Source organism: Clinocottus analis, unplaced genomic scaffold (assembly GCF_023055335.1).
Source record: "Clinocottus analis isolate CAN_PGR_092001 unplaced genomic scaffold, fCliAna1.0.p SCAF_13, whole genome shotgun sequence".
Taxonomy (NCBI): Eukaryota; Metazoa; Chordata; class Actinopteri; order Perciformes; family Cottidae; genus Clinocottus; species Clinocottus analis.
Genome location: NW_027175854.1, coordinates 8045587 through 8071849, shown reverse-complemented (window position 1 = coordinate 8071849; position 26263 = coordinate 8045587). Strand labels below are relative to the sequence as shown.

The following is a 26263-nucleotide window of genomic DNA, read 5'->3' as shown; positions in this document are numbered from 1 at the left end:
GTCTCCATCTGCATTGCTTGCATTGTTTTGTGAATTGTCTTTTTCTTTTACAGATATTATTTTTCCCCCAACTATGAAATTTGTCATCACCATCCGTACTTTCACTTTTAAAAACTTTGAAGGTGAGCGTTCTCATCATGAGCTACTCGGCTTGTGAGACCCCTCATGATGTCATAGTGATGTCATCAGATTAACCTTTGCTGGCGATTTACGACTACAAACGTCTGAAAGAAAGTCTGCGATACAAAGGCGTGGCATTAGTGAGAGACATTTACCAGTTGCATTCTGGGAAATGCATAATCCAATTTTTTTTTAATATTACTTCCCTCGAGGGAAACATAATATTAATGTTTCATCAATTTTGGCCACTAATTAATAATTTTGTCTCTCACAATGAGTACCTAAGAGTGGAAATGATTTTGCCCACTTTAATTCAGACACAGTTTGTCACACACACACACACACACACGCACACACACACACGCACACACACACCGAGCAAGAGATTTCTTGGCAGAACTCCCTGAAGCGCTGCACGTTCCTGCAAGATTAATTGAAGCAGTTTTTTGTGTGTTTTTTTTTCAGTCAGTGAATTGCCTCCTGATTCCCGAGAAACAGCTGTTCCCCCACTTCCCCCGGACTCTGCCCGTGTGATTATGCATGGAGTGACAACCACGACAAACATCCAGCCGCTCCGGCGCAGGCTTCCCACCCCTTTTTCTGACATTCTCTCCATTTAGCAAACGTGTCACTCGTTTGCGTGGCGATTCAAGAACACAAATCAGACACGACAATTGACAACGACAAAGAAATGTTTATTAAATCCTTTTTTTTTTGTTTTTAGTTAGTCATAGCTGCTCCAACACGTGTATTTACAAAGAAATGGCCTTTTTGTAGAAAATTCTAGTGAGGGATTTGAGCAGGAAACAGACATTAGAATAGTTTAGATGAGTACAGGGGAGGTTCGGGGGTCATGTAGGCACGAGTTACACTCACTACAATGGCAAAAGAAATGGGCAGTTTTGTGGCACATCCAAGTCTAGTTTGGGAGAAGACAACGCGTTGTGGCTGAAGTAACAAATAAACCTTCCCAATGCTAGATGCACTGACAAAAGCACACATTCTTTTTATTTTGTTTTTTTTTCAAAGATACAGAAGATGGAAAACAGATGCTGCAAACTAGAGACACAGTGGTGTTAGCTTCAGGCTACATGGTACCAAAGTAAGGTGAAGAAGAAGAAGAAGTCCTTGGAACATATCGCTCGCCCTCCTGCTAGCGCAGTTAGCTCAGGAGATCGGACCTCCTGCCGCTGCCACAGACAAACACATTGAGCTTTGCACGCCAATAAAAGCCAATGGCGTCTCGCGAGTCCCGCCGCAGTCGGAGGTGAAGATTAGCGAAAAGACCACGAGCAGACATAAATCACATCCTGCACCTTAAAGACACTTTTGATGCAACTACAATAAACAAGAGTGTCTTTCTCCGAGGAGGAGGGGATGAGGGGGGAAAAAAAACCGATATCCCTGCGCCATCTGTTCCTTACTTCAGGCCCTTTGATCCATGATTGTGACCCGACCACACTGCATGACACGTGCCATCTTTGCACAAACACATTCACAGACAAGGGGGGTGCACTGTTGAGACAGTTTTGTTTGTATAAAAGACATATAAAATGAAACAAAGCTTCTTTTTTTTCTGTATATCAAACATTGAATATTTTTTTTTCTTGCTCAGAACATTAATGTGCCCTTCAAAAGAGGTGTGAAAAGAGAGAAAGTATCTAACGCTGTATGTTACAACAGACTCATTGTTGGATACACAGTATCCACAAAACTAGCAGATTGTTTTTGTCGTGGTGGCTGGAGGCGATGCTGACAGTGACGGTGGTGGACTAAAAGGCATGGAGGCTGGTAGCTGTGAGGACAACATGGTTAATAATGTGGTAATTTGTGCCCTCAAATTAAAAATAATTTGCTCCAAAAACTGAGTTATTCTTAAGTTCAAAATACGTCATTTATTTCCTTAGAGGAGCAGTGTGTAGGGTTTGCTGGCATCGACATGGCGGACTACGTGAAGAGGACTCGCTCGATGTGAAGGATTCATGCTAATCCAACAAAAACATTTCTGCTAATAAATCTCTAATTATGGCCTATTTAAAAATGAACAAATCCTCCCCGGCCACTGAGGGAACGTGAATGTTCTTTGGGTTGTTGTTCGTGAAAGAGAAGCGAGAAGACTGGAAACATTTAAATAAATAAATATCAAAACAGAATTAGATGGAATTATATTTACATTTGAGAGCATGAATTACCTTTCTTTTTTTTTTTTTTTAAAGGGGCAGAGCACTATTTTTTTTAAACTTCATTTTACTCATCAGAGAGGCTGCTCAGCCTTTGGAAAAGTTTTTTTTTTGTGTGTTAAAAAACCCCTGAAAGACACGGACAGGCAGCAACAGTCTAAAGCCTGTACGTGAAGCTCCAAGCCAGCACCTCTCACCTCCAGACGGTATGATATCACTATTGTTCCAGTACAATCACACTTTGTGCAAAATTCACGTGGAATCGGGCGATCAAAATCTAAACGGCGCTAGCAATCCCCAAAAATATGCCAGGATAGCAAAACACGACACGCATGATGACGTATGTTGCTGGTGATGACATGAAACCACATGATTTCATGTCTCTTCCACCTCCGGCGTGTCTGGTTTGCCGCCTGATTCCATGTGACTGCAGCGATCAACCTTTCATGCTCCTTTCTATCATTACTTTTCCCTCATGAAATTGATTTGTGCTCTACGATGACATTGTTTTTGAAACTCATTATGACTTTTACTCTTAAAAATAACAACTCAGTCTGGGGTTTTGTTTTTATTTACGTCCCTACGGCATTTAAGAGACGTGATCAAATGTCCCGCTGGTGCTGTCGGTCAGCAGAAAAGTCAAGTTTGGGACTGAGAAACAGGATACTGGGACTACTTCTGTCTGCATTAAAACACGGTGCACTCGATCGCTTATGATCACTTCTCTCCGTCTCTCTTCCAAAATTGCAATTGTGAAAAAGTAGCGTTGCTCTCTATGTCGTAGCAAAGGAAATGCATAATTCAAAAAGGGATTTGACGTCAGCTTGTCGATGATGGCAGGCATTTACTGTATATACATTCACTCGAGAACTTGATGCTTCAGAGGCCTGAACCAACCAGCTCGTGATGATAGCGGAGCGAGGGAACGAGCCGCTGGAGGGGACGGAGGAGGGGGTCGCAGAGCAAAGCTTTTAATGAGCAGGAGGATGGAAAGCTGTGTTTCCGATTGCATTGTCAGGATTTGTCGATTTTGGAAAACGGATCCCGACCAGGTTGCTTAAAATGAAGGAGAAGAGCGACACGTCATCATTTAAAAGTGATCATCGATCGAAACGGACAGTGGAGCTGATGTGGAATACATCCTGCACGCTGCTGCTGGGGAGGACTCGACCATTGATCACAACGGGAGCACTTCAAACGCTTCACATCTCTCGCAGGTCCAACCGGTGCAGTTTCAGTTTTGCCCCGAAGAGAACCGGACACCTCGCTCTGCTCATGCCGTCTCTGCCGGTGGTCCATTTTTGTATTTTCCTTTTTTTTTTCTCCGTCCAGAAATAACCGGTACGAGGGTGCCCCCAGTGTATATTCTGTGCAGACGCCACTTTACACGACATCAAAGAGGGCAACTGATCACCCGCCATCCCCTCTTCCACACTCACACACACACTCACACACACTCACACACACACACTACTACCACCTGCCCTGTAACGCGGTCACTGTCACACCGAAACATCTTCAGCCAGAAAACTTGTGCCGCTTGAGCCGAAGAAGAGCAACTCTCCTGATTTAAAACAACAAGAAATGCATTCAAATGAAAAGAAGACCTCCTGTTAGGCATGGACACATCCCTGAACTTTGTAGGACATTTGTCTCTATGTACAATAGTTGTGTTATGACAGTGATTCACAAAAGCAATAGTGTGAAGAGTAAAACTACATTTGTGACATTTTTAATGACATAATCGAAACAGAAGTATTCTACGTTACTACACCCTGATAGCACATCAGACTCTTTTTTTTTTTTTCTTCTTCTTCCTTTTTTTCTTTCTGGACTTTGTTAAAAACAATTAAAAGAACATATCAGCGATCAAGCCAAACAGATACATAGACCGTTCTCAGTGTTTTTTTGTATGATTGTATCAAAACAACGGTGTAATATGAACTAACGTAATGGGTAAGTGTGGTTGTATTTTTGTTTTTTTTATTGCCTTTCTACTGTACTTACAGACTAAACCAGAACAGAAAAAAAAGCACGAGGACTTCACAATAAATAGGAAAATACATTTTGCCTGGCAAAATACCAAATCCACTTCAAATATTTTACTGTACACCCGTGTCGGCTGCTACAATTGAATTAGGTGAATTGTTAAAAAAAACCAAAAGAAAAAACAGAAACAAACACTATTAATTGATCATTAATTCGGCCCTATCCAAAACACTAAAAGATGAGTGCTTCTTTAAAACTTCATCCGACTCCTTTATAACCTGAGAGGAAGGTTAAGTCATCAAAAGGCCGACGCCCTCGGCAACCGTCTCTAAGTGACAACATCCATCTCCTTTTCTTTCTGCCTTTCCGTTGGCCTGCGCGTGACGCGTCGCTCCCGGATATTCTTCCAAACCTTCTTTCACTTTGACGTGAGATTTTTTTTAAATCTTGTCGTTGCATGTCGGGCGGGGGGGGGGGGGGGGGGGGTTACGCGATGTCTTCCTAAAACTAAAATAACAACGAAACATGTTTAAAGTCTGTAAACTTTTGAGGGATCCTGCTGTGCTTCTTTGCCATTCAAGCTGAAGGGAGAACTCACTGGCTGTGTAGTTTGTGTTCTGCGCGTGTCGATGTCTGAAAGCATGTACGTGTGCTTGTCTTTAATCTCGCCGAACTGTGAACAGTAGCGAGGCCGACGGGTGCGAGGCGTTCACCTCGGGGCGCCTCGGCCGTCGGCACCCATCAAAAAGTCAAGAATCACTCTAGTTGTCGAGTCCCAAAAAAAAAAACGAGGGCTTCGGTGTCGAAGTTCCTCCCTCTCTCTTTTTCACCGAGAGAGATTGTCAGTGTGTTTTTTTTTATTATATTTTTGTATTATTATTTCAAAAAGTGCTCCTTGAGGGGGGTGGGGGAGGGGTTGCAGGGTAAGGTGGCCTCTGGTCCAATCAGGACAGTCCGTTCCTGGGGGATTTCCTCAGACAGGGCGCTATAAAGACAAGATGGCGGCCAGGAGGATGAGGGCGGAGCTGAGCAGGAGGGCCGAGGTGTGGCGCCGCCCGGCGGAGTTCACGTCCCTTCGAGCCGGCTCTGGTGACTCGGGGCCGATGCCGTCTGAAGGGAAAGAATTGGGAAAAGAAATCTATTTTAACAACAGCCTGCCGTACATCTGCGGATCATATATTTGCAATAAAAAATCTGTCATTTTTATAAATGCGCAGTGACGTGATCGTGTGCGAACAGTAGACGGTGTGTGCGCGTCAAGTCACGAATGGCGATGGTTAAAATTCAAGGAAAAGAAAAGAATAGAAAGAATTGTTATCACACACACACACACACACACACACATACACACACACACACACACACGCGCGCGCGCGATAACGTCATGTACTGTGCAATCCCACCGACCTCTTGGTTCTAGGGAGTTTTGACTGTTGTCGTCAAAATCGACCCCTTCCTGCACGGTGCCCGGGCTTTTCACACAATTGTCTGCAAAACAAAAGGATGATGAGGATACGGAGATTAGGGAACTCGAGCGTCACTCGCACGCGGTGACGACCGCGGCCCGAGACTCAACAATGTGCGACTCACTTTGAGGCCTGACGAAGACTTTGAGTCGAAGGCAGCTCCTTCTGCCCTTGTCGTCAGTGATGGAGGCTGTGGAGACAACAAAAAAGACGTCAGCATGTTGCGCGACACCTCCCTTTGTCTAATGGGGTCGTGTGATTACGCTGATTTATTGAACGGAAACAACAGTTTTGTTGGAACAAATGAAAATAGAGACCTTCTATATTCTTCTTTCATTGCCAGAATTGCACTCTATCCCCTTTTTTTAGTACAGCTGCTTGCATTTAGAGATTTGATGTGTGAGAACTCTGGCAAGGTTTGAAAAAAACTTCCTAATAGATGACGGAAAGGCAGCAGTATTGCGTAGTCCAGCCGGACTTTTGTGCTCCTGCACATTGAGGCAACCCGCTCAATGTTCTCCATTCACATCCACTTCACAACTTCACCTGAGACCTCTTCATTCTCTAAACATCTACCTTCTTTCATAAACATCGGAGGAACCGTAGAGTTGAACAATCAGACAAGGTCGATACTATTGTATTTCATTTCTTTGCTTCATCAGCAGTATTCCACACTCATCCCCTCTGAATGCCGTCTGAAGAGCTTCACCTCTCCTTTTGTACTCCCCTCTCATCGTGATGTGAGTGCCGTTCTGCTCCACATTTCACGATATGAAACAACTCAATGTCACCCTCGTATTTCCAAGTCTAATTTGTCCAGGGGCCGTCACTTCTGCAGATGAGTGACATGCTGTTATGCCCACCTGCAAAATCTCATTTCCTCTGTTTCCTGATTGTGAAAGGCAGAGAGATTAAAAAGATTAAAAACTTCATTTTTTTTTTCTTCTCTCGCCGGGTTGCTGCGATTTGTTTTGCAGCGCTAACAAAACAAATTAGTTTCAAGTAGCGCAGAGGACCACGTCGCTAATGGAGTCTCCAGCTGTGACCGATGACTGCGACTCCTGTGTGCGCTTTTGTCAAGAACATGTTTATGTCTTGTACTTAACTTCATCCCACTGTTCTGCGTTTTCTGTTTGTTTTTTTTTGGACTTCTCGCCACAGGACACGCACACAACCCGGAGGGGAGGCCGTGTGGGATGTCGTGTCCGTAGTTTGTCCCTGGACACGCCTCTGTCTCTCCACCCAGACGCTTGGTGTGATGGATTCTGGCTGCGTGCGTCGAACCCCCCCCCCCCTCCCAAAAAAAGCAAACCGTGTCAGTGTTTCCACTGTCGCAGATGACTCCGGCTCTCATTTCAAAAGGCACTTTATCAGATGCCGCGCGGCTGCGAGAGGAGATAAAAAAAAATAAAAAAAAATCATCTTTTATAACTTCACCATGAGGGGAATATTGGAAGTGAAGCAGCAGAGGGAGGAAATAAAGGAGAGACAGAGTCGGTGTCAATCACGGCCGCTTCTGTCTGTGTCAGCGGGTATCGAGTAACTTACCTCACGCTCCGGCGGTGGCTGCAACAGACGGGGAGAATTCACCGTCTCAGATTCTGCCTCTGAACCCGACTGGCCAAAAGCCCCCGTCTTTGTCTCTCTTTATGCCTCTCGTGCTTCTGCTTCCTTAGCTGCCGTTATCTATCTCTCACTCGCTATAAAAAAAAGTCTACTTCTGCAGTTTTGCACGGACGTCTTGGGGGACGGATATATCAAGACCCATTGTGGGACGAAAGAAAGCTCTGATAGATTTCTTTTTCTTTTCAATCTTACTGAAATGTTCACAATCATTTGGGTTGTCAGATAATCTCCTGATTATGGGCCATTTAAAAGATTGATCTTTTTAGTTTGTGAATAATAGTTCACTCCTTTTCAGTTGATCATTTGAGCACGAGCGCACATCCATCTGTCCAAATGCACGATGTCTCAAACAGAAAGTAACCAGAGCAACCACCCATATGTCTCCCACTACAGAGCAGTGACACAGACGCTCCACATATGCTAGAAGCAAACAGTCTGCGCTGCAATGAAGACGTAACACATCAGCAGGAACAGTCGCTGCAGTGGCTTTTCAGACGGTAAAAAAAAGGCCAAATTAAAAGTGTGAAAAAACAGATTTTCCATAAAACACAACAACTCTTGTTTTATTTTGGTAATTCACCATGCTACACGCAGGATGATGCACCCTGGGGTGTCGTGTATCGGGAGACCTCGTCATGCGTTATCGTGTGCAGCTTGTTAGTGCGTTGATGGTTTTTAATGTGGAGACACACTAAGCTGCGATTTCATACTTTTGGCCAATCATTTCTTTAGGCTCGTAGGGTCATTAAACATTTCCAACACGCTCACAAGTCCGATGTTAGTTTGACCCCAAGCAGACTTCTCACACCTCACATTGGAGTGAGTTGCACGGTTGCTGCATCGGTATGAGATGCAGAGAGGCACTGATCGGGTGTGAAATTGGTTAGCGTTTCAGTGATTTGGATTATTTGTCAGGTGACGTCACTTTTAAAGATCGGATCTGTTTAAGGAGCCCGAGGAAGATCCTTCATCCTCCAAAACGTCCAAGTCATGTCTTTTCTTTTCTCCCTTTTTGTTTTTCTGTTACTCACTCTCGTTTTTAATCTTTCTCTGACATTGTGTCGCACCGTCTTCCTCTCATCCCCCCCCCCCTCTCACCCTCTCTCTGCTCCCATAACACAATCCCCTCGCAGATTCCAACTCGCACACAATTACCCGACTGTCTCTCTTCCTTTCTCTCATGTCTGCCACTGAGGTCAGAGTCTGACTTTTCTGTCCTCGAGCAACACAGCCGTGCTTCTCCGTGATTGTAACTCCAGCTCCGGCTGCAACTCTAGACCCGGCGTTAGTCAGGTCACCCGGCCGCCGCCGCCGCCGCCTCACCATGACGACGGTAAACCTCTCGTTCACACGCTCAGACACATGTTTACACGTTCCGTCATGTGTCGCGGGACGCGTGATCGTCGCGATCGCACATTCGGGCCTGGCAACGCACATCGCAGAGCCCTAAGCAGGTCGGGATGCCAGTGGAAGGCCCGGCTTCGGTGTGACTGCGAGGTGAATTAGACGGATCCTGATATAAATACTGAGGGATCAGATGTTTTTCTTGTGATGATTGCTTTATCTTGGGGAACAAAGCTCTTTTGTCTTCGCTTCAGCTCCAGGGAAACTGTTGGGGCCCTGTGCTGAGAGGGTGGTGGGGGGGGGGGGGGGGGTTCATGTCATTATCGATGTAGATCTGCACTGGCTGTACAGAGCGGGACCCGGGCGTTTGAAGCGCGAGGGCTTTACAGGGAGACAGTCATCTCTCTCACACAGGGAGAGCCAGACTCTCAACTGTCTCCTCTGAAAATTGGATTTCTATCCCCTGAGATTAGGATCAGGCTTTCCCCGCTCCGCTGAGGCTCCGTTAGAAAAACATGCCGCCCCTCTGAGGCCACGAGCTCGCGGCGCAGACCTGGTCGTCATCTCGGCGACCTTTGACCTCCTCGGACCAGCCGCAACACTGATCCCGCACCGGGGCGGCTTTCCCTCTGGGTGTTCGTCTGTCTGCCAGACGGGCGGGCCCTCAGCCAACTGCAGGTGTCTATTTGACGTGTCTCCTCCCCCCCCCCCCCCCCCCTCGCCTGGGGCGGATGATGATCACCACGGAGGAGGACAAAGGGGTGCCTGTCTCCATTGAGACAAGCAGACGTGAATCTCCCCTTCAATGTGTCATTTACATGCCCGCTGAGAGATTCCAAAACTATATTATATGTTTATATACACATAGGTATATTAACTGTTGTTGGGCTTTGTTAGAGCAAGACGCACAACATGTGATTTGACAGCAACACCGGCAGCTGATGTAACACAGTTTAGTGTAGCGCTGCCAGCATCCCCGGATGTGGATGTTGTCGAAGAAATCTGTTAAAACATGCATTTCATATGTGACAGCAATACTTATTTTTCTCACAAACCCCAATATAAGCAATGATCCAAAGGTCTTGGGCAACTGAAATAGAAAATATCATGCTCTTTGATCAAGTCAAAGCTACAATCCCTTCTGTGGACATTAAAACAGTTTTGGTACAAACAAATTCAATCATCGAGCCTGAAGTTCTGTCGATCCGCCGCTGACTGCTTGCTACAGCTAACGATTACACACATTCGGCAACTCAAAGCTGCACTCATCGATATTTCTACACGAACAATGGATCAAATTACGACGTGTGATGTGAAAGAGCAGCGAAGGCTCATGGGTATTGGAGTCGTTAGATTTGGTTCAAATGAAATTGAAATATAAATATAGCTATTGGCCACAACATCAATCAGTGATATTGTTACATGATACAGGTGTAGCTGCATCATATGTGAAGGGAATAAGACATTACTATTGGAAAAAAAAAAAAGCTCTTCGTTCTGAGAATTCTGTGAAATAGTCTGACTCGAGGGTTAGGTATGAGGCCGTAGGACGATAGGGTGTCTCTGTCTTTTGTTATTTCTTCCCGTGCTTGGATCATGAGTTCCCAGAAGGGAGACAAGTGTCTTTAGTGAACAAGGATCTGATGGATGAGTCATTAATCTGAGTCAGCGCAAAGACGGTCCATACGGCCTGAAGCATCCAGAAGGACCGTCTCTGTACCTCTCCCCCCTCTTTTTCTCTCCGAAAGATCAATCATCATCAAATATTACGAGAACATCGTCACTCAGTTTCACATCAACCAGAGCCAACTGAACAAATTAAGCACAATTCAGCCATCTAGGACTTTTCTTATCGACGTCCAAGAAATTGCAAACAATTCTGTGGTACGGCTTGCAGACCACAATCTCCCTAAACGGTACGGTCATGTTTATGCAATGGAGTCGAGTAGACTAGCCAACGGGCGCGGAAATCCAACGGAAACATCTAGGGAAGGGCAATACATCACAATACAAAATACTGGAACAGAAATACAGCTTTAGATGAGCTTTAACTCGCACGAGGAGTATCTTTGACGATTGTGTGATCCCAGAAACATGCTCGCAGCCCCGGCCAAGACCAGAAAGTGTTGAAGGACATGAGGAGAACTAATTCTCCAGCGACTGATATTGTATCATCAATTTCACTGCTACAAAAGGTTTGAATCAGGGATATGCATTTCAACACAAAATAAACATTAAAAAAGCTCGTCGGACCACTCTCAAAGTTTCAGGAATTATTTAAAAAAAACTGTTCTGGGTAAAGAGGCAATAGGCTACCAGAAAGTTCCACTAATACTGCAGTGACTGTATGTAGAAAACGTTGTCCATACTTCCTCTGCGTAGTCCCTTTTGGATTTGATATCTTTATATTTTTACTCTGTAATGCCAAGGTTGTCTTTTCATTGACTTTTGCAATTCCTACAATAAAGTTCCTCTGACCAGTATCTGCTAAATGCTCCTGTATCTCCTTTAGTCTCTTCTGCCCCTGTAGGCTCTGACTTCACTTGTGAGAACACAAGACTTCCCGGCTGTTTGTTTTCCCCGAGTCTTCTCACGAGGAGAGGGAACCGAGCTCTGCCAGTCCTCAACAAAAAGACACTTCAGACAAGACCTCGACAGTAGAGATGTTTTGCTCCCTCCGGCTTGTGTTTTGTCTTGGCGCTCATTACAAGGACTTGCAACAACACAACCCGCACATAGCTGCTGTCTTTTTGCAAGGTTCCAAAAGTGAAATCGATATTGATATTCTGATTTAACTCCCAGTTAAAGTTTGGTACCATAAAATTGACTTTTCTACTGCTGATACCTGAGTAGTAATAGTGATACCAAAACATACATTTTGGGTAATAACCTTTGAGTTATGTAAAGATGTTTCACTAACAGGAGAAGCCACGTGATGAATAGTGTTTCTACACAAGCAGCCGTACAAGAAAAAAGTGTAAAATTGGCAAACTTTTCATTCAATCAAACAATAAGTGACTTGTATTTTAGTCCCATTTTGCTCTACGGCAAAAGAACGTCTGTAAATAAAAGATAAGCGTACTCACAGATGTAATAATACTCTCTGCCGGGGCGGAACTCAAAGCCCAAGGAGAACGGAGTAAAGAGCTGGAACTTCTCGGAGAACTTCAGCGGCCCGTTGGGCGACAGAGGCCTGTTGCACTCCCAGCGCTTGAAGCCCTTGGCGGTGTGGTCGCAGGAGCTGTAGCCATCGTAGTTCACCATGTAGAGGATGTAGCGCTCGGCCCGGTCGTCAGAGACCGGGCCGACGTAGTGCGGACAGTAGACGTCGAGGTAGTCGTTGATGCAGACGTCGATGTGGTAATCGCCCCGGTAAAACCTGGAGGACGGAGAGAAGGAAGAGAGGCAAATGTGAGTATGTTGTTTTTTTTTTTTTTAAAGAAATAACACCACGTTCTCACGCTTGAACAGTGAAATGCCATTTGAACGATTTGCCTTCAAAGTTTTCTTTTTTTTCCACATAAGTCAAACGACTTAAGTTACTCCTCGCAGGGTTTAATCACACATTCCTGCCAGTGTCTCACACTGTTCCACTGATTGGCACGAGAAACGCAGCAACGCGCGAGTAAAAGGCCGTAAGAATGAAGACTGTTAGCAAAGACGTAAACATTCTTATCTCAACTCCGGCTCGTACGAGTGTGTGCCACTTAAGAACGAATGTGTTTCGAGCTTGAGACCCGTTGTGTCCGCAGCTCTGTAAATGCAAACATGATTTTATTAATGGCCCTTTCACAGAAGCATGTGAGCCTACATGACTGGATTTAATTGTTTCTAATCCACAGTGAGGGCACTTTTCTGTACATCAGCAATAATAATACCATGATTAATCGGATATCGGTGAGGTGATCGTTCTGTATGTTTATGTATGCAATGATAATTCCCAAGCGATCTCTGAACTTGACCTTTTGTAATGATTTATTAACCCAATGAAAATATGCTGAGCGTGCATGTTCTCTCCGATGCAGCCTGCTTTGTGTTTTGTACACAGCTAACATTCAAGACCCCCCCCCTTACCCTCGCCCCCTCAAATCCCAGAGGGAGGGGGGCAGGGGTGGGATTTGCTCAAGGGTACATTGGCAGCAGCTGCTCAAGTGGAAGGATGGTTACTCATTGATTTGTTTGGGGAGTCTCTGCTTATCTCGCTCCTTGATGACACATCCTCAAAAGGGTTTCCGAGTGCTCCAACACGCGATGACAAGAGCCGATACTGCCGGTATCTCGGCGAGGCCGCAGCTGAAGACAACGGTCCCACAGGTGCATGGAAACTCAGGCCGAACTGTGAATGAGACATTCGCCGGCTCTGGTTCTGTTTACAAGATCTCATCATGTCAGACTCAATCTTCGCGAGCCTCTTGTGAGACTCAACCGAATCCCTCTCCCCGTGCTGCACACACACACACACACACGCCCCGGCAGAAACCTCAAGCCAGTCAGCTCTAAGCCATATATCAATGTTGGTGCTCGGCAGCGATGACTTATGCTGGTGCTGAAATTAAAGTCCCCTTGCGTTACAGGGCTAATCCCCTGGTTAGCATGTGCTTTTAGCAGCGTTAAGAGGATCCCCCTGCAGAATGAAATTTTCATTAGCCTGATATGACAGCTTGATGTACGAGCCCCTCGTGGAATCTCGGGTCTGGGAAAATGAGGCCTGTTCTCAAGCCTTGCCTTGAAACGGGCCCCACGATTTTTCGCCTGGTGTTTACTGTAAACCGAGTGGACACACAAGTTGGGGTGGTGGGGCGGGAGGGGGGGGGTGGGGGGGGGGTAGAAGTGCAGCGGCGAGATATGCCAGGTATTCATTCCTGAGAAGAGTGATTGGAAACATATATTCCCATAGGCGCCGTATAAGGTTGCATTTCTGAGGCTTTTAGCGGAGAGGGATTACGCCTGGACGGCCGACTGGTTGTGTCTCTATAGCTGCTAATGGCCCGCGGTTCAGTATCACTGACATACTGCGGATGTCTTCAATGCTCCAACTCTGTTCATTGACACAGTGAGGGCCGTCATGGGGGTGGAGGGGTGAGGGGCGGGGGGGGGGGGGGCACAGGCCAGATAGCGTGTTGGAGCACGCAGCGCGGCTGGCGATCAGATACCGGGGTGAACTTGTTTTTACCTCCGCGGTCACATCGGGCCTCGCGGGCAACTGGATCAGACATTACGCATACTCCTGGCCCTCGCCAAAAGGAAACGGCAGCAGCCGTCAGCTGATCTGAGGCCAGGTGAGACGGGGAGGGTGGGAGGGAGATTCAGCTGTTGCTGCTGACACGTATGTACATGTTGGGGTTTTCGGGGGCAGGGGAGCATGAGCGGCGTGAAGGGAGGTGTGCTCGTCGGGGCCTGCTGTGGGGGAGGGCGGGGGGGGTATCATGTTGTCGTTACACAGATTGTAAATGTGCCGCGGGATTAGTGGTCGTCCTACTGGGTTTGCCACAAACGAGCGGATGGCGTGTGTGCGTGCCGGATAGCGGGGTGCGTGTGGGGGTCTCATGGCATCAGCAGCCGTATTCTAATCTTTTTCTCTCTCTAATTATAGTCTGGTCAAACGTGAAACCAAAGCCCTTGTTTTCTCTTGCAGTTTTTTTTTCTCCCCCTTTCCCCTTCAGCACCAGCTGGGCGCTGTGGCTCCAGGCAGGCACAGCATGGCCTCCCTCAGCCTCCAGTTTCAGAGCCGCTCGCTGATATTATGACTACCAGGGGTCAACCGGCTCCACGGTATCATGTCCTCAGCCAGAAGCACCGGGGTAGCCTGCTTTGTCCCCCCGGTGTTTTTACTAAGCCGTAACTGTTAGTTTCAAGCTCACAAGTGTCAGTGGCTGTCAATCAAATCTGACCCAGAAGTAGCAGTTAAGATTAGACAGGATTACGAAGAGTTTGTAACTAAAGTCTTTGTAAGAGAGAAAGTGATGAAAAAAGTGATGTTGAAGCGTGGATACTTCAGATCTGGAGTTGGGACAGCGTTTACTCCTGGCTTCAACGCGCATCTCCTCACTGACCACTTCGGATTGGATTTCATATTACGCTTCAGAGCGGGGATTTAGATTGATGCTTCATAATTCTGAAGCTTATTGAAAAAACTTTCATCCAAAGAAAAGTTCTCAGAAAATGATTGACGGTGACCTCTCGGGACTTTCCAGAGACGTTGTGAAAGTTGCTCCTGAATTGTAATTCTCAGTCCGCTGTGCTTAGAGGACTGAGCCCTTTATTACTAGGGAAATGAGCAAATATAAAAAAAAAAAGATAACATCAGGGAAAAGTCATTGTTATTTAACAATAAATTGTTTGTATTTCCAGTTTATAATTTAAGCCCAGCGCTGGATGGAATTGGTGGATACGTTGGTGAATTAGTTCTTTATAATTATGTTGAGGCTGCTGCACCTGTTGCATTATAACGCTTATGCAGCATTCACCATCATTTCTCACACTAATTGCCTCATGTAGCGCATTTATGATTGAAACACAACACAGCTCCACTTATTTTCATAATGCGACATTATAAATCAAATATCGACACCACCAAGTGACATTATTACAGTCATCCAGACACCTGAACGGACAGCACTGAGTCACCACTCATGGCCAAACAGTTGGTTGATTGCTTTATCTGAACCTCCCTGCCACAGAAGACCAAGACCTACAAATTCCTACGGGACACAAAATACACAAACAAAATGGAGTGATGAGAAAGAAGCCTTTGTGGACCTCGGCCAGGGACAAAGATGCGTAAGTGAAAGAATAACAATACAAAAACCGAACACTAGTATGTCACGGCCAACCGGGGGCAAGGGTTGCAGCTTCGGCTGAGGGCGACGTGTCTCTGTGTAGAATCAGTGCATCCCGCTCTGCACATGGAGTCGGGGCGATCGCTTTCTCATTCTCGCCTTGAAGGCATATTTATATCCCCCATCCGTTTATGATCGCTTCACCAGAGAGACATTTGGATGGCACTTCTGAAGAGGCTCAAATGTGGCCAAACACATGTACAAACTAAATCTAGGAATATGGGCCCAAGGTGTTTGTTACAAAAGACTATAAAGCGCACAGTGAGAGCAGCGAGAGTGCCAACACACGAGACAGATGTGTGCCAGATGTTTGCTGTATAGATGTTTTTGAGTAGCGGCAATGAAATATTGATAAGACACGGAGCCATAAACACACAGACTGGCTCAAGATGTGGTCGGATAAGATGACATTTCATCTCTCAATGTCTTCTGGTTTCTTCTTTTGAGGAGGCTAAACCAGAGACTTTCTCCTGCTGATCTCGACTGTGATCTCTGCTATCTGTACCCTGAGACTCTGAGAGCATCTGTTAACCCCCGTCTCTCCCCGGCCGTGGGCCGGCCCAAAGCGTGAGAAACCCTTTTCTTCATTTACCGAGCTGTAAACTGTCGGCAGTGTTCGTAGGCCTCAGCAACAGGGTTTCTTCACTTCCATTACCAGCGAGGTTTATTCATCTGTTTTTTTTTTTCTTCGAAAAAATGCCTTTGTTGTTACAGGCTATTTAGTGAGTCATTAAGCCTTCACGGGGCTGATCGAGGCAATTTCAACAGTTGTGTTTTCCTTTTGGCGGCGCTCTGAGCAGCAGGACGCTCAGAAAGCTGATCGAGGGTTCAGGGTGGGAGGAGGGGGGGGTGATGGCAGAAAGCAGGAAGAACGATCAGGCCAACAAACAAGAGCACGGTTCAGCAGTTTGAAATGTGTCATAATGAGCCATTAACAAAATAAAAGCACCTCAATCCATTTGTCTCAGGGATTAATGATCCCCGATTGGTTGAATTACTCACGGCCAGTTGGAGGGGCTTATCAATGAATCAGTAACTGGAGCTCTTAACAAAGCACACATCAGTGGATAATCCCTCTTTTCAGAGCGCTCCCCCAGCTTGTTTGCTTTCTTCATCCCCTTCTGTTGTGTTATTGTCTCTGTGGCCTGGCACAGGTAAGGTATGGGCAGAGCCACTAGAGAGAGCGAGGGGGAGGGGAGGTGGAAGAGAAGGACGTAGTGGACAAGAGGGAATGTAAAAGGCAGTTGAAGCAGAAAAGTCTCGAGGAAAAGAAGAAAGGAAGCACTAAACTAAATTCAAGGCCCTTAAACCTCCCCGGACTTTGCTCTCTATTTAGTACCAGATTACACAGGTAAAAAAAAAAAAGCATCTCCGTGTTGCCCAGACAAAATCTGGCGTAGAAATACTATATTTTTTATGTATGTATTTTCTTAATTTTGTTTATGAGGGAGTTGTAATTATTTTATTTTTTTTTACTTTAGGAAGTTGTGCTTTCTTTTTTTGCTAGCGGAGCGGTCATATTTGAATATGATAAAGAGTCTAAAAATACTGAATTCGGTAAAAACATATTGAGACAAAACTGTAGATTCCCACCGATGTGCTGAAAACCTAAAATCCCCCCCAAATACAGCAGATTGAAACACTGTGGCAGCTCTACGTCCTGTCTTGTAGTAGGGAGAGAAGAAAAAGGAAGATTGTAGGTGGTGACAAGATGGTGGAAAACAGTAGGAGAGGAAAATAAATGACAGGAGTGAGGAGTAGAAGAGGGGAAAGTTGGAGAAAATAGAAAAGTGAGCAAAAGGGAGAGAAGCCAGGGAAGAGTAGGATGGAGAAAATGAGAAGAAGAGGAGAAGAGGAAACCAAAGAGGACGGAGGGAACGAGGGAAGGGAGGAAAGAAAGTCATGAGGAAGAAAAAGAATGTGGAGAGAAAGTAAAAAGGAGGAGGAGAAGAGGATAAAGCCCTCCTGTTGTTTTCCTTATGAACACACTTGGGTCAGACGAGGGGCAGCTTCCCAGGGCGATTCCACAAAGAGAGAGGAGATGCTTTCAGCCCACAGAAACACATGAAGCTCCAGTCCTCACACACACAAACACACACACACACACACACACACACTCGTAATGTCTGCACTGAAAGACACGAGAGCACACAAGCCGCAGACATCACGCTGCTTCTATATCCAGTCCCTCAATTTTCTTCTCCGCAAAACCCAGAACCGTCTTTTCTGTAGTTCCTGATTATAGCCTCTAGGGGGAACTCTTTATGGGGCCAAGAAGGGGTAAACGTGCCCCCCGGTCATGTGACGTGATGTCACCAGATGGGCTCCTTCCGTCCCGTTGTCCTCGGGGTTGGGAGAGAGGGGGAGGGGGAGGTCTCGATCTCCCTCCACCTGTCCTATCATTCATAGCCGCTTCGCCGCTGGGAAGCTAAAGGCCATTATTACTTAGTTAGGCTAATTATATACACACATCTGTCAGTGAACTCACGAACGCACAGATCCACGCAGAATGCATTCGAACACATCATGCGTCTGCCAGGGGGCTCGGTCCGACTGGGCGTCGACAGCAGAGAGATGGGGGTGGAATAGAGCCCGTAAAGTATAGACACTTCTCTGTTTCTGCGTGTTTTTTCCAGCTGGGAACACAACCACGAGAGGTGAATAATTGGCCTCAGATTGAAAACACATTGCTGCTTGCGGGAAGGCACCTTGGGTAGTTCAAAAATACAACAGAGGCTGCAGAGGTAGAAAGAGAGGAGGCAGAGACAGGGAGAATGAGAGCGGATGGTCTTGTTTATGGATCCTGGTGGTCCCGACTGTACCAATCGCTAACTCGTCCTTCAATGCAGCTGCAGCCACACTGTGTGCCAGGCTGGTCCACGCAGACAGAGGCCGTGTTATGTAAAGCTTCATGTATATTCTGATCTCTCGCAAACTAGTCCCTGTTGTCTTCTGGCTGTCGCTGTGAGAAAAGAAAATCGACAATACTTTTTGCAGAAAGTTCTCATCAGTAAAATGTTGTCTAAACACAAGCGCTCAATTTCAGGCTTTTGCTTTTGGGGTCCATAATTTAGCTTGTGAGGAGAAGTTTTCCTGGAAGGAACTGTAGTTTAATTGCATTGGTATTAAAGAACTTCCTTGGAAGAAAAGCTGCATGTAAAGAAGTTCCCCAGAGGTTCAGGAGCCGGTTTCATGACGTTGGCGGATTCAAGAGGAAGAGCTTAAAAGGGAAAGGGTCAAAACTGAGGCAGCAGGGGCCGAGGCACCCCGACTCTTTAGCCTCTCGCATGGGTAAAGTTCCACGAACACTGGAGCCGACATTTCCCATAACGCAACCAAATACCTTCTTTCATCGGACCCCATTTGCCTGGTATGTGCCCATTTCATTCAAAGGCAACGCTCCCAGTTAATGGCCAGTTTAAGATTACCCTGATGACATCACTATGACATCCTCTGGGCTATTTTCCCATGCTTTGGAAAAGGTTTTCACTGAGTGTTACCAACCATGACAAGTTAATTGCCATTTTTAAGAGTTGGTGAAAAAAGTTTGAAAAAAAAAAGCAAACACACTTAATTACATCATTGATTCCCTCTGGACTAATATTACCCGTTATTATATTGTCTATTTCCACTTAATCATAGCAGGGCATGAGACTGTGAGTTACTTATTTTATGTGACATGGCCCCTTTTTGAGATGAATATTCCTGACTTGTTCCAGACTGTTTGTGACAAGAGACCGTCCTTCTGTCTTCCACGGACGAGGCAGGTTAATTACTGACAACGCTGTTCTGGTGTCAAAAGGGTCAAAGCAGCAACAGCAGCATGGGGTTAGTGTCAGTCAACACACACACACACACAGACACACACACAGACACACACACACACACACACACACACACGCACAGCAGGGCTCCGTCATTCAGTCAGTGTAAAACCCAGAGGGGCTGACAGAGCGAGTCATAAACCCCCTCTGTGCCAAAGATGGCTGCTTTTTAGCGTTGCCATGACGGTTGTTTACACAAACACAATGTTCCCACCACCGAATCTTGTTGGCTTTGACCAACGCCGGCGTCTGTACCTGCAGGTGTACGCACTGCAGACGCGCACACCGAACACACACTCCTTCACCGGCGCTAATGCCACATAACTCCAGGGGGCCCAGAGCGGCTCCTGTTAAAATAACCCCCGGTGGAATATTTCCCTTCAGCACCTGCCGGACCCGGACACCGGAGGAACGTTCCGCAGGACGCCGCAGATCTCTGCATACACGCATAGCGGACGGCGATAATGATTCTTTTTTTTTTTTTTTTTCAATTTTCATGTGGACGCTCCTGCGGAGCACACAGCCGGCGTAACCTCGGGGAGAGGCCGAGCATCCCAGGATGCCTCCCGTCACACGAGCTGCTCGCCGCGCTCGGCTGATATCGATCTGACACTTTAGACTCTGAGCTGAGGTCAGGGGGTAGTGACAGCCCCATTATTCAGCCCGAGAGCCAGTGTTTGGCCAGCGTCTGAGCCCAGGTGACGGCCTGACCTCGCTGTCGTCTATCTTAGGAGCTGCTGAGGGATGGAAGGTGAAGTTTATAAAGTAGGAAAAAAAAAGAAAGAAAGAAAGAAAAGCAAACGAAGATGCTTGACGCTTCATTCACAGCCTGTCTTCCAGTAAACTTGATCCTTCTGTCTTCTGTTTTTGCTCAGCAGGCAGCTCATCGTCCTCTTGCTTGCTGGCTGGACGGTATCAATAAAGTCCATCACTGGTTTTGTGCTTTTTACTCTGAATTACTACATTTTCTCTTATCGAGCGGATTAGTTTGAACGTTTGCTTTCCCATTGAAATGGATACAGATAGAACCTTTTAACACAGGTAGCATCGGGATACAGTGGATTTCCTTCTGTTCCTAGTTACGAATAATTCCTAAATCATAAAAAATAAATGGCAATGGCAGTTTTTCGGATAATGCAGCAATTTAAATTCACACTTCATCACATTGATGCAAGTGATCAGTCACATTTTGTGTAATGGTCCGATACAACCCGAGGTTATGACATATTGTATCATCATATCGCCCAAAGCTAAATTCCCATGCATCACTTCCGACACAAAGGCATATACAGTATGCAATAAAGAGACATAATATTTAAGAAACAGCTGCAGGTAATTAAAAAAAAAAAAGCGCAAACTCATATTTGCTTCCAACTGATTTTCTTTTTGTTGATAACTAATCATAATATTTAATAATCTATAAATAACGTTTTTTTTAAAAAAATTTTACAACTTGTCACAGAAATAAAGGCTACAAGGAGGAATCTGTTGGCTCAGAGGGAACACAGTGAATCCTCCAGGAAGGCCCACCTCAAGCAGGCTTGACTAACACGGCCCTGATCCTGGCTCGGCAGGGCCGAGACTCCGACCCCTGACCTCTTGCCCCGGGGGCGATCCAAGCCCCCTTGCACTGCCCTATCACTTTACTGCACCCCAGGGAGCTGTGGGACCGACCCCGGCCTAACACACTCTGAACCCACAACCAGGCGGGGGAATTGGGAGGGGGGGGGTGGTGCGGGGACGGCGGTGAAGAGAGGAACCCGCAACGTCTGGACTCAATCACCCGCCCATGACATGCCTGCAAAGCTCTCACACACACCACCACTGCATGTGCACACACACATACACATGTGCACACACACCAACACCAGCACTTATCCACCAGTGAGGTCTCACACACATCAAAGTGCGGTGGAGCTGACTTGGTTGAGTAATAGGCGTTCTGTGGGGAGATGGTGAAATGCAAAAAACTCAGGCTCGGAAAATGTGTTGTGTTCAAGGCCCTGAGAGGAGAGGGTGAGAGAGGATTATATTCAAGGTTTGAAAAGGAGAGAGAGAGGAGGGAGGGGGGCGGTAGGAAGGGGGTGAAGTGAAAGATTGAGTAGTGAGAGAGACGTGAAAGAAGAAGCCCAAATTATGTGAGAAAATTTGAGGGATGTGAAAGAGGGGAGTGGGAAAGAGCCCATCCTTGATTTAAAACTCTCAAAGGTCTTGTATAAGAGCCAGGAGGTCTTGTCTGTGTGTGTGTGTGTGTGTGTGTGTGTGTGTGTGTTCACAAGGCATTTGCATCTACTTCTGTGGCCCAGTATACTATCACATACTGTCTCAATGGCTTCTATTGGGTCAAAACATCCAGAAGCTCACAGACCAGCAGGAGCTCTTAAAGAAGACCAACTCTGCCAAAAGAGAAAGGAAATCTATGTGTCTAAATGTCCAAAGAGCGTTTCTATGCGTTAAAATGTCACTCCTGACATGACGGTTTTACAACATGGAGTCTCTTAAGGGGCTCCTACGGTATGCAGGATGGGGGTCATGTAACCACCAGCACTTGTACGACTGTGTATGAAGACAGTCGGAAGAGGACATCCAGACTCTTGGAATCCAACGTTTACTAAAACACAAGCTGCATTTTACAGGAAAAGGGGAAAAAAAGTGACTACCCGTCACACACTTTATTTTTTATGCTTTTTCCATCATTACAGTTACTAAGTCGTTTACTATTACTCGCGCGTCATGGTGGTCCCTCGAGATTGTCCCGGTGAGAACACTTTTCAGAGACGTAGTTGTCCTGACGGGGGATCAGAGGAAACTGTATTCCTACATTGTTATTTCTATTACTACCAGAGGAAACGGCCAAGACTTATTATGCTCATTCTAGTTCAAATGGACTGTCCTTCGATTCTCTCCACACTCGGCGGTTGTTTTGCTGCGGACCCAGCGACAAGTGGGAGCTTTTGAGATCTATGGGACAAATTTATTAGATGTGTGTTGTGCACACGCTGCGCAGCAGTGTACCTGTTACACCGCGGCGGTACTTTCAAGAACAGATGAAGAGAGGCCGCACATCCAAGGGACATATTTATCTTTCCAACCGAACGACTTCAAACCTGGCAGGTGTATCGCTCAGGACCGAAGGAGGAGCGGTGTCCCGTGTGGGGTTGTTTGGATGAGCGGTTCTCGAGGAAGCATCACGCAACAACACCGGAGGCCGAGCAATAGGTTCAACACCAACTGGCGACGCATGTCTGCATAATGTATGTTTGCATGTTCGGTTAGCTTAAAACTGACAAAAAGGTTACGTTTTTGCTTCACAGTGTTCGTGTAGACTAATACCAATGTCAAACATCTAATACAAGAAGTCTGAAGTGTGCATTGTTAAAAGGCTACAGAGGGTGAACCACTTAGGAGTCCAGCTCTGCCCCGTCCACATCCCACGGCAGGCCTAGAAAAAACAGCACATGTAATATCATGTAAGGGCTAAACATAGAGGCGGCCTCCGAGTGCCCCGCATGCCAGATCCGAGCCGCACCACCTGGTCTGCTCAATCTGCCCCCGCAGGGCCTCATCAGCACCCCCCCCCCCCCCCATCACCCCCGACCCAGACCCTTCCCCTTGACACAGAATGTCTGTCAAAGTCTCGTCCATCAGCCCGCAAACCGGAGATCTCAGATCTGCACATACCGCCTTAAGAGAAGCCCAGCTCGGATTCACACGCGCCACCTTTAGAAGCCCGGGGGCTCAGATTCACGCGCTCCACCTTTTTAAGATGCTGCATTTCATATTCACGCCGGCTGCAGCATTCCAGTGTCAGCGCCCGGCGGAGGCCGTGTTCCTCATTCACATATTCAGCGCAGCGCGAGGCGTTCAGTCGGGGGGGTAATGGCACGTCTTTTGAGTCCTCCGGTGGGCAAATTTCAATGCATATAAAACGGTTCCCCACTGCTACAGAGCATAAATGGAGCTGAGGGGTGCTCCAAAATTTCCGGCAAATGTGAATATATATATATATATATATATATATATATATATATATATATATATATATATATATATATATATATATATATATATGGTAGCAGGAGCGGAAAGTTTACAACTTTTGTTCTACCTCCATGTTGGATTCAAACTAGCAAACCCTCTGCGGCCTTCAGTCTGCAGTTAATTCCTTGCATTGCATGTGAATCCAGTATTAAATCTAGTCATCAAATCGCGATCCTCTTGAATCCCTTTTCCAATATGAAAGGATTAAATTTGTCAGATCTTCAAAGTAGCAGAAGTTATTATTAATTTAGTTATACCGATAAAAAAAAGAGGAGATAAAAGATTGTTTGTCCCTCAAAGCGGTAATTTCACTCAAATGATGTTCCAGGGAATTCTCTCAACAGATCCCAGGGGGACTATTTTTTAAAAGACAATAGATGTTTTAAAGTAACCGTAACATTGTTCCTGGATACATACAGTGCTTTTAAGATTAGAGATAACAGACAAAATAAATATTTATATTTGTTGAACAGGCCTTTTTTAAAGGAATCAGATTAAGTTGGAAAAAACATCCCAAAAAGAAATCCACCAACATTACCATCGGCTTCACAAGAGTCTAACTGTGTGAGCCTAAAGCAGGGCGTTGCCAACGAAAACAAAATAAAATCCTCCCTGGATAAATAAAAGTTAAGAAAAAAGGCGCGCACACAGATTCGTCCGCCCACACACACACACACACACAAACACTTTGCCGACGCAGCTCATATTATTCTGAGCAAAAGGCCGCAGAGAGCAGCAGAAATCTGGCGGAAGAAAGCCTCGACTAGACTAGACCGACAGGGCGGACGGGCCCAAACATAAAATATGACCAGCTGCTATCCGACAGCTGATCAGCACCGAACCCGCTCGCACGCAGAAACACGCCTGTCGAATGTTTGCATGGACTCACATCCGCATTACGTGCAGAAAAAAAAAAGAAAAAGCGCAGCGCGACCTCCTCCGCATCGGCCTACACCTGACACAGATCCAGCCTCTCTGAACTTCACCACTGACCCCGGATCGCCTATCGGACGCGTTCCCCCCCCCACGCCGTGGACGAGCGTCACCTCGGCTGAATCCAGGCCAGTTGTGAAATCGCTAGATGGGAACCACATGTCAGCAGCTGCACGTCGGTTTGAGGAAGGATTTACTGCTCCGGTGTGATGATGGAGGGGGCCATAAAGGAGAGATAAAGCCGCTGTTGATAGATCACCTCACCGCCGGCCGGTTTCCATCCCCGAAAACACAAGCAGACGCCGTCTTCGCTTCCACACCTCACACACACACACACACACTGGAGTCAGATGTGTCTCTTTTTCGGACTCTCTACCGTCTTCCTTCCATCCGCTGTCCGCCACTGTGTGCGCGTGTTTGTTGTGAAATGTACAGTAGGCACCTGTGTTAAATTAGGCATTTCGAGGCAACCGGATCCTCCCCTCCGCCCGCCATTACCGCTGTGTTTTAGGGAGCAGACTGCAGCGATTAGACCCAGCCGCTGAACCGTGGGCCACCTCATTTAACACACCACTTGATGTAATTGTTATTGGAGTGGAGATACTAGCCTGCTGTTCAAACTCCGACACTTCTCTCCTCTCTTTCTCACTCTTGACAGTTGCTGGCGACACCGTCACCCCCCTGCCCTTGTTTGTGAGTCAGAAGATTAGAGGGTGGAAGAGAAAAAAGAGGGAAAGATTTGGCAGCGGAGCTCTAAACGGAGGCCAGAAAATACCATTATTTCAAATGTTTTGACTATTTTTTATATCAAGTGCACACATTTACCATGTTGTGACATGAAACTGCTACCAGAAAAATATCCATATTAAAGGGGACATATGATCCTCATTTTCAGGTTCATACTCATAACGTATTTTGGGGTTCTGCTGGAACATCTTTAAACGCTTTAATGTTCAAACTACAACAACCGCTTCATTCTTTTATGCCTCCGCCAACAAGACAAGTTGCAGTTTACATGTCTGCTCAAAATGTCAAGAGGTTTGTGTACAATTGTCATAATTATCTCATTAATTCTTGAGTTATGTCCTGCCCATGATGTTTTATTTTTGAAGGTCATTGTGACCTTTAAACACCACAACCGCACCATATTTTTCTCATCCTGTCTGTCTGAATACAACAGCTTTCGGCTGTCTCTTTAAGCCCCCCTCCCAAAAAAGCCCAGTCTGCTCCTATTGGCTCGCCAGAAAAATGTGGCGTATGTTTGCAAAGGCAGTTCAGAAGCCGTGTGTGTGTGTGTGTGTGTCTGGGTTATATATTCTAATGAACCTGCATGCGACACAGGAGCGGAAGTCAAATCTGAAAGGCTCGTTGAATCACGTGTTTTCAAGCTCGCGAAATAAAAACGGACTGCACGTCCTATTTCACCGATTGTATGAAACCCAAAAATGTATGTTCACTGAAAAAGTGAGTTTTTCCTAATTTGTCCAGTTTAAATATCCTAATATTGGTTTTCATCACACTTTGAAAACACCAAATCAGTGTTTTGCGGGGTGAAAGAGGGAGAGAGGGATACGCATGTGAAAAATCGAGGGGAAATAATTCAAAATGAGCGATTTAAAAGAGGAAAGAGGGGACAGGAAAGAGCACAAAGAGGGGTCGTAACATATTCAGTGGGAGTCGGAGGAGACGGTGGGGTGGAGCATTGGATAAATACACTCCCCTTCACTGAATGACAGGCATTCCCATCTCTCATCTGCCCCCTGGGGAGAGAGAGAGCAGAGCAGGGCCGGACCTGCCATCTTAACCCGTCCTCTCCGCTCATTTTACACCACTATCCCTCTTCTTCATCTCTCCGCCTGCTCTCCTTCCACCCGCGCTCAGGGCTGCCATCTTAACCCGGC

The 26263-nt window shown here is 46.2% G+C and overlaps 1 protein-coding gene across 1 annotated transcript in view; it reads right to left on the bottom strand.

Moving 5' to 3' along the window:
* Positions 1 to 807: 807 nt before the first annotated feature.
* Positions 808 to 26263, bottom strand: part of LOC137784101 (ephrin-A5b-like) — a 66837-nt gene continuing 41381 nt past the window's right edge. The window contains exons 2-5 of the mRNA XM_068574538.1: positions 11812 to 12104; positions 5880 to 5945; positions 5697 to 5777; positions 808 to 5399 (exon numbers count right to left, since the gene is read on the bottom strand). Of these exons, the coding sequence (XP_068430639.1) occupies positions 5275 to 5399; positions 5697 to 5777; positions 5880 to 5945; positions 11812 to 12104 (565 nt within the window). The 3' untranslated portion in view covers positions 808 to 5274. The remainder of the gene's footprint in view (positions 5400 to 5696; positions 5778 to 5879; positions 5946 to 11811; positions 12105 to 26263) is intronic.